The following is a 7,116-nucleotide window of genomic DNA, read 5'->3' on the forward strand; positions in this document are numbered from 1 at the left end:
AGCCATCTTAAACAATACATTTTCCATATAATTCGGTCAAATGTTGTGATGACTAATATAATAATATAACAATATTCTTTTCTGATTGGGGCGTGTCTTTGGTACCCCATAATGAATTACAGTATGGCCAAGAAATTGCATCATTTGTTTCCTTTTAGGATTATAACTGTTGATACAGGAAAATAAACACTTCAGGGTTTTAAAGATATTTTTCCAAGCTATGGCTCGGGTAAATTGTGCAATTTTTTTTACTTCATTATTTTCCATTAAAAATAATGTATACGACCCTAGGTTTTTTTAATCCAAAAAAGTTTAAAATGCACATTTTTATCGAAAAAATTATTTTAGCACATATTCTAAAACAAATGTGCATTTTTTGTGTTGTTTCTTTTTTAGAATTAAAGGCTTGTTGATATTTTTGAATAAACAAAGTGGTCGAGAATGAGCTTCTGGTTGTTTACGACCTCCTTTTTAATGTGACCACATTTCCCAGAATGCCTTTTAAAAACCAGAACGTTAAATTTACACATGACGTCACGCACGCTCCGAGACGTCGTCCCTGCACGTAAATTTCATTCAAGCAGCGTTTTGAATAGGGAAGATGGCGGCTGCAGCAGTGGTTGAGTTTCAGAGAGCTCAGTCTCTCATCAGTACGGACCGCAACGCTTCTATCGACATTCTCCATTCAATAGGTAGGTGTCCGGCTCGGGGCTTTAGAAGGACTCTACTCCTCTGATTACTGTTTTTTAAGATTCACCGGTTGATGTTTGATAGCATGTTAGCTTGTAGCGTTGAATACCCAGAGCCGGCTGTGCTCCGTGCTGACTCACTGTACAACTGCTAGTGGATGCTAACTACTTAGCTTCCCTGCTAACCCTAGGCCTAGGTGTGAAATATGTAAAAGTTAGTACATTTTTCATTATCCGGTCAGTTTACATTTGTCTTTGTTGTTGTTTTATTTCTTATACTTATTTAACTCTCTATCTTTACCCTAGCCTAACCCTGTCATGCTAGCATGACTGCTTTGGTAGCTAACGTCATTAGCTTGTTGTCACAACCGATTCGATCAACACAGTGAAAGGTAGACTTCTGACACAGGGAAATTGTACAACCGTTGTACTATTACGGTGATGATTAAGAGTACCTGGCAAAAGCAGACGCGTGTGAGTATTTTTTTGTGTAAATACACAACTCATTGGAACCTGCATTACTGTAGACTGCTGTAAACAGATCCTACATTTCCCAAAGGCATGTCCTCAAATCGCCCTGTCACTACAGTCCACTAGCTGTCAAGCAGTTCTGGAACACAGTCTACTCACACCAAACACATTTACTCACCCTACCCACATTTCCTGCTTAGTTCTATTCTTCTTGAGATTGTATGGCAAATTGTGTCAGATTTTGGGGACCAACTTTTCATGCGTTTAGTCACCTAAAGATGCTTCCACTGACCCTCACATGAACCAACATTAGTCACTTCAGACTATCGCACACAGCCATTACGTGCATGTCTTTCTCTCATTGAAATGTACATTTTCATTTTTGCTGTTAGAAAATACAGACGGTCCAGACAACAATAAGTGATTGCCCTTACTTGAGTAGTTATTATATCGCTGGTTACATTTAATCATAAAATGATTGCATACTGAATTCCCGACTGCTAAGAAAGATGAATTAGTGTCACAGTGAATCAGATATCATGATGTGTCATCACTTGATTGAATTCTCAGTTGTGGCAGAATTGTGGCATTGTGTAATTGGCATTATCTTGGGCAACATATAAGTTACAATTCCCAACCCTCTGCCTAGCACTGATGTTTTGGTGTCTTCTGTTTACCTGCTTTTCTGCCACAGTGAGGAGAGATGTTCAAGAGAACGATGAAGAGGCTGTCAGGGTCAAAGAACAGAGCATCCTGGAGTTGGGGACACTCCTGGCCAAGACCGGACAGGCTGCAGGTAACATTTTTTCCTTTTCAGCTGTCTTTGTGAATAATCAAATGCATGCACAGTCCGAAATAATATCTGTTCTGTATTTGTTATCTCTAGAACTTGGGGGTCTCCTGAAATTTGTCAGGCCTTTCCTAATCTCCATCAGCAAGGCCAAGGCGGCTCGACTGGTCCGATCCCTGCTGGATCTCTTTCTTGACATGGAGGCAGCTACGGGGCAGGAGGTGGAGCTGTGTCTTGAATGCATTGAGTGGGCCAAGGCAGAGAAAAGGACCTTCCTTAGGCAAGCTCTAGAGGTAAGATGACAAACTTAATTTATTGTTTTGACTGGAATAAAAGTAGTAAATCCAATGTTTTACATTTTGCCAGGCCAGCTGGAGCAACTTTTATTCCTTGTCAGTGTGTGCACAAATCTATTTTTCTGATTAATGATAGCAAAAATAAAAGTGTTAGCCCCAAACAGAAGCATCAGGGGGATTGGATTTCAGCATAGTTTGATTTATGGAATGGGAGACGCTGTGATTTCAGCAGTGAGATATATGACACGAGAAGCTTGAAAACTATGAGGAAGCAAATTTGTTCACTTTGCTTGTAGAGAATGACAGCAAGTGATGCTAATTCATCTAATGAAGCCTGCCGTCTATAATGACATCATCCTACTGAAGCAGCCAGAATGGGCTTTGTGGCCAAATGACTGCCAGCAGGTTCACACGCACAGCCAAGAATATCTGCGGTTATTGGCCGGGCTACAAAATACAGGATCAACAAGATTTTCATAAGTACTGAGTATAATGTGTGGAAGACAAATCTTAGAAAGAAACTTTGCCTTGTTTGAAAGAATGGAAGCTGAGATGCTGATGATCCTTGAGTCAGTCTGCACATGAAGAGCAACGTGAGGAGCGTGTATGAAATGACAAAGGACTTGATTAACACTTAAATGCTTCAGTGTTCCATTTTAGAGAGCAGCTGCTTTGTTTCTCCTCTTGCACATCTTGTGACAAATGTTCTCAAGTGAAGTATGAGCTGTCTGTAATCCAGCATTCATCATGAAAACATGTGAAAATCATTTTATTATATTGTTTTTCCTTAAATTGCTTTGTAATAACTGACATTTTGAAATGCCAAAGATTGCAGAAAAAGTGTTTGCTCCTTCAGACGGCATTCAAGGATGCAGGATGCAGATAGCTGCATCTCATTTGATCAATAGCTCTAGATTACATTTTGAGACATATGAAGTCTCGAATATCCCCAACACTTTGCGTGATTTAAAAAACAAAGTGTGCACAGCCTCGAACAGAGAGAGAAATCATGCTGAACACTTAACATCAAGGTTGCTCTCTTTCAATTTTCAACAGCAGGCTGGCACAGCTGCGCTCTGGCTCTCTAACACCACTTTCTTTTCTTTCAGGCACGACTGATCTCACTCTATTTCGACACCAAACGATACCAGGAGGCCTTGGCGCTCGGTGAGTGTTTAGAAACAGGACATTTTTATCTTTTAGTGGATGGCAGCATCCACCTCCTGCTTCAGTGACTTCACAGAGAAGGGAAGATACTGCCTTTGGCTCTCACTTGTTTATCCTTCCTGCCAGTGACACAGATGTTTTCTAGTCCACTTAGACACAGTAAAACCTTCCAAAAATATAGTTCTGCTGGATTTATTTCCCACCTTGGTGTAATAGTTTGGAAATTTGAGCTATATTTTTATATTGAGGGTATTTATGAAGGCACAGTGCCTAATTTACAAGGCTTTCTTACAAACACTTTGCTGGTAAAACAGTGAGACATCGTACTCCAGATGAAAGGCGAAGGACTGAAACGATAAATTCTTCTATCACTATTGTACAAAGTTCTTGCAACAGTTACTTCAACTCTTGTTCTCTTCTTTCCTCTTCAGGCTCCCAGCTGCTCCAGGAGCTGAAAAAGATGGATGACAAAGCTCTCCTTGTGGAGGTTCAGCTGCTTGAAAGCAAGACGTACCACGCTCTCAGTAACCTGCCCAAGGCCCGCGCAGCCCTCACCTCAGCGAGGACCACCGCCAACGCTATTTACTGTCCTCCAAAGCTCCAGGCAGCTCTGGACATGCAGTCAGGTCAGATGTGTTCGCTTTTCTTACTTTGGAAGAAAAGCTGAGCTGAAGTGGCTCAAGGTTTCTCTGGAGGGAATAAGAGACGGAGGGGGGTCATATGAAAGAAACAGAGTTCACTTTTTTATGACTTATTATTATATTATATTATACTTTATCCATGTGTAGATGGCTTTCAGAGCTTTCCAAAACAGCAGCTGCCATGTTTACTTTTAGTTCCTCCAGTTTCTGTTTGTCTTCAGTTCGAGGCCAATACTGCGGTTTGTTTAAACCGTAGAGATTTAACAACCACACTGTGTCACCTCTGTCACAGGGATCATCCACGCAGCCGAGGAGAAGGACTGGAAGACGGCCTACTCCTACTTCTTCGAGGCGTTTGAGGGCTACGACTCCATCGACAGCCCCAGAGCCATCACAGCACTTAAATACATGCTTCTGTGCAAAATCGTCCTCAACTTGTGAGTGCTGCTCAAAACTTAGTGTCGAACGTTGTAGTCCAAGCATCCTCATGCTGTTTTAACTGTTGTATGTGACTCTTATGTTTTTCAGACCAGAGGAAGTACAAGCCCTTATTAGCGGGAAACTGGCTCTGCGATACGCTGGCCGACAGGTACAGACCAAGTATTATTTCTCATCACTGATCAGAAAAAGCAGTTGTTTGATTCAGTGTTTGGATGTAACATCAGTTTCCTTGGTTTAGTGAAATACTTTTAGAAAATTAATTTAAACTTCTGTTTTGTGGAAATAAGTACATGGTGATGTTTACATTTTTTTTCTGTTATTCATTCAGACAGATGCACTGAAATGCGTCGCCCAGGCAAGCAAGAACCGATCATTAGCAGACTTTGAAAAGGTGAGGATTCATTTAGAGTTATTATCCATTTGGTTTTGATTTTCATCCAATCTGCTTCTTGAATGCCTGCGTTTTTCTTCTGGATTATACTTTGAATTCATAGTTTCAAGGATTTAAAGTTTTTAAGTGAGAGTTGTGCTTCATTCAGGCCCTAACAGAGTACAGAGCAGAATTGAGGGACGACCCCATCATCAACACTCACCTGGCCAAGCTGTACGACAACCTGCTGGAACAGAATCTCATCCGAGTTATTGAACCATTTTCCAGAGTACAGGTAATAATAAAAAAAAAAACACTCCTGCCTGGAGTTAAATGTCCTAAAGTTCTGTGTTTAATATGACTTTCATTTTTTTCAGATAGAACACATATCAGGTCTTATCAAACTGTCAAAGGTAAGCATCTTCTCTTTTCAAAACATTCACCTGAGTGTTAGAATCTGTGAAATCTTCTTGAGTTTGCTCTTTTTTCATTGATTTTTTTTTTATTTTTTAGGGGGATGTTGAGAGAAAGTTATCACAGATGATCCTGGACAAAAAGTTTCACGGTAACTTCAGATGTCCAACTTTATAAAGATACCAGATGAGGTCGTGGATGTTGTGTAATGTTAATGTTTGTAACTCTTCTGCAGGAATCCTTGACCAAGGAGAAGGTGTGTTGATAATATTTGAAGAACCTCCAGTGGACAAAACATACGAAGCAGCCTTGGAAACAATTCAGAACATGAGCAAAGTCGTGGATTCACTTTACAACAAAGCCAAGAAGCTGACATAGGTACAACACAAGTCAAAAGAGAAGAAGCTTCTGTGCTTTTAATGACTCTTCACTAAATCTGTTTTCCTGTCATCCTCAGAGCAGATCGCTGCGGCAGTGTGATGGAGGAACCGTGTGTGTTTGACCAGCGTGTGTAACATTTTAAGAATGGGACAAGGGAGAGCTATAAAGAGTCCCACAAACTGCAACAGGATTCCCCCATCAAACTCCCCTTACTCTCCCTCCATGGACAATGTCATCACTTCTCTTGTCTGTTTTTCTTCTTTAATTTTGATATCTCTTCAGGATTCTGTGTAACACTCAGCGGCCAAATCAGGCCATCAGGGAATATTGTACATCCACAATAAAACAGATTAAAGGTTTAAGAATACATAGATGTTTATATCTGCTCTAAGGTTGGTCTTACCGAGCCTTAAAGCTGTCTCCACTGCAACCTCACAGGTGCAACATTGACCTCTGTGGCCTCGCACTCTGCTCGCACCTGCGTACGCAGACGTGAGGCTTTCTCCTTCTTCATAACTTTCAGAAGCACACTGTTCAGTTTTTGGAAGGCTGGGATACTTCTTAGGATTCTGAATTTTGTCAAAGAGCTCCCTCTAGCTTTTTATTTCTCCCTCACCATATCAATGCCAACAGTTAAGTACCCGCTGTATTTCAGATATGTATTAAACTCACTTTATTTGTTTTTGGTTTGTGTTTTGTTTAACAAAAAAAAGAGAATCGGATGGTTGCCACATGTCTGCCCACCCTGCTTGTGTCAGTTCACAGAACAGACAGGATGCCATTTCACCACTAGTGCCACTTTTTCGGCGCTTCGGTTTGCCTCACTTTTTGGGTGCAATATGAAATCTGAGGGCGGAGGTGGAGATGCTTTCATCATCGCCTCTGAACGTCTGTGAATTACCCCTGAGTGAGCAATTCTTCATTGTTAGTTCCTAGCACTAGTGTGGTATGCTAGTAACCAAACAATTTGTATGGTTTTGATTTGGTTTTGATTTTTTTTGTTTGTTTTTCTCTTATAAAAGACATTTTCAAAATAAATATTTTGTATTTTAAGGATTTTGTCTTGTCTCTTGCCCAAAAAAAAATGCTGACTATAATTTGTCATGGTGGCCACTCAGCTGTGATATTTCCTGTAAAGCTTAACAGAGAGATGGTTGGTCTAACATGTTACTCTAAAATACAGTTATGAAGGAGAGTATGACCAAGAAAATGTGTACACATGCAAAAAAATATAAATTTAGGGCAAGATCTCTGAAGAGTCAGGAACAATTTTAAACTTGCCACAGAAAAAACACAAATGTTGACGTGAAATCTCAGAATTCACTTGAGTCTTTCTCCTGCTGCTATTTTTTGTCACTTAAAGAACATCTTCACATCAAAGGGCATTAAATCAGTTCAACGGACAGCTTTGGATTGTCTTTTGTTATGACTTTACACAGAGGGATGTTTACTCAGA

The 7,116-nt window shown here is 40.3% G+C and overlaps 1 protein-coding gene across 2 annotated transcripts; it reads left to right on the forward strand.

Annotated features, from left to right (window-relative positions):
- The first annotated feature begins 542 nt into the window (after window positions 1-542).
- On the forward strand, window positions 543-6,713 carry psmd11b (proteasome 26S subunit, non-ATPase 11b). Of its 2 annotated transcripts, none has more exons than XM_074664032.1 (13): window positions 543-692; window positions 1,855-1,956; window positions 2,047-2,243; window positions 3,356-3,413; window positions 3,845-4,039; window positions 4,347-4,491; window positions 4,583-4,643; window positions 4,824-4,886; window positions 5,035-5,160; window positions 5,243-5,278; window positions 5,379-5,430; window positions 5,515-5,657; window positions 5,737-6,713. In XM_074664032.1, exons 1-12 carry the CDS (start codon window positions 602-604, stop codon window positions 5,655-5,657), a joined length of 1,269 nt encoding a protein of 422 aa, XP_074520133.1. In that variant the 5' UTR covers window positions 543-601; the 3' UTR covers window positions 5,737-6,713. The 2 variants fall into 2 exon arrangements, with proteins under 2 accessions (XP_074520133.1, XP_074520134.1); XM_074664033.1 differs by having other exon boundaries at window positions 5,742-6,713.
- The last annotated feature ends 403 nt before the right edge of the window (window positions 6,714-7,116 follow it).

The sequence above is a fragment of the Halichoeres trimaculatus genome, unplaced genomic scaffold (assembly GCF_033239565.1).
Source record: "Halichoeres trimaculatus isolate MK-OKI-2021-1 unplaced genomic scaffold, fHalTri1.1 fHalTri1_scaffold_23, whole genome shotgun sequence".
In the NCBI taxonomy this organism is placed as follows: domain Eukaryota; kingdom Metazoa; phylum Chordata; class Actinopteri; order Labriformes; family Labridae; genus Halichoeres; species Halichoeres trimaculatus.

Bases quoted from the DNA above. Each gene is read 5' to 3' on its own strand.
- psmd11b (XM_074664032.1), top strand. From the start codon at position 602: ATGGCGGCTGCAGCAGTGGTTGAGTTTCAGAGAGCTCAGTCTCTCATC. The intron at 693-1,854 runs GTAGGTGTCCGG...TTTCTGCCACAG, and splicing joins CGACATTCTCCATTCAATAG to TGAGGAGAGATGTTCAAGAG. The intron at 2,244-3,355 runs GTAAGATGACAA...CTTTTCTTTCAG, and splicing joins TCCTTAGGCAAGCTCTAGAG to GCACGACTGATCTCACTCTA.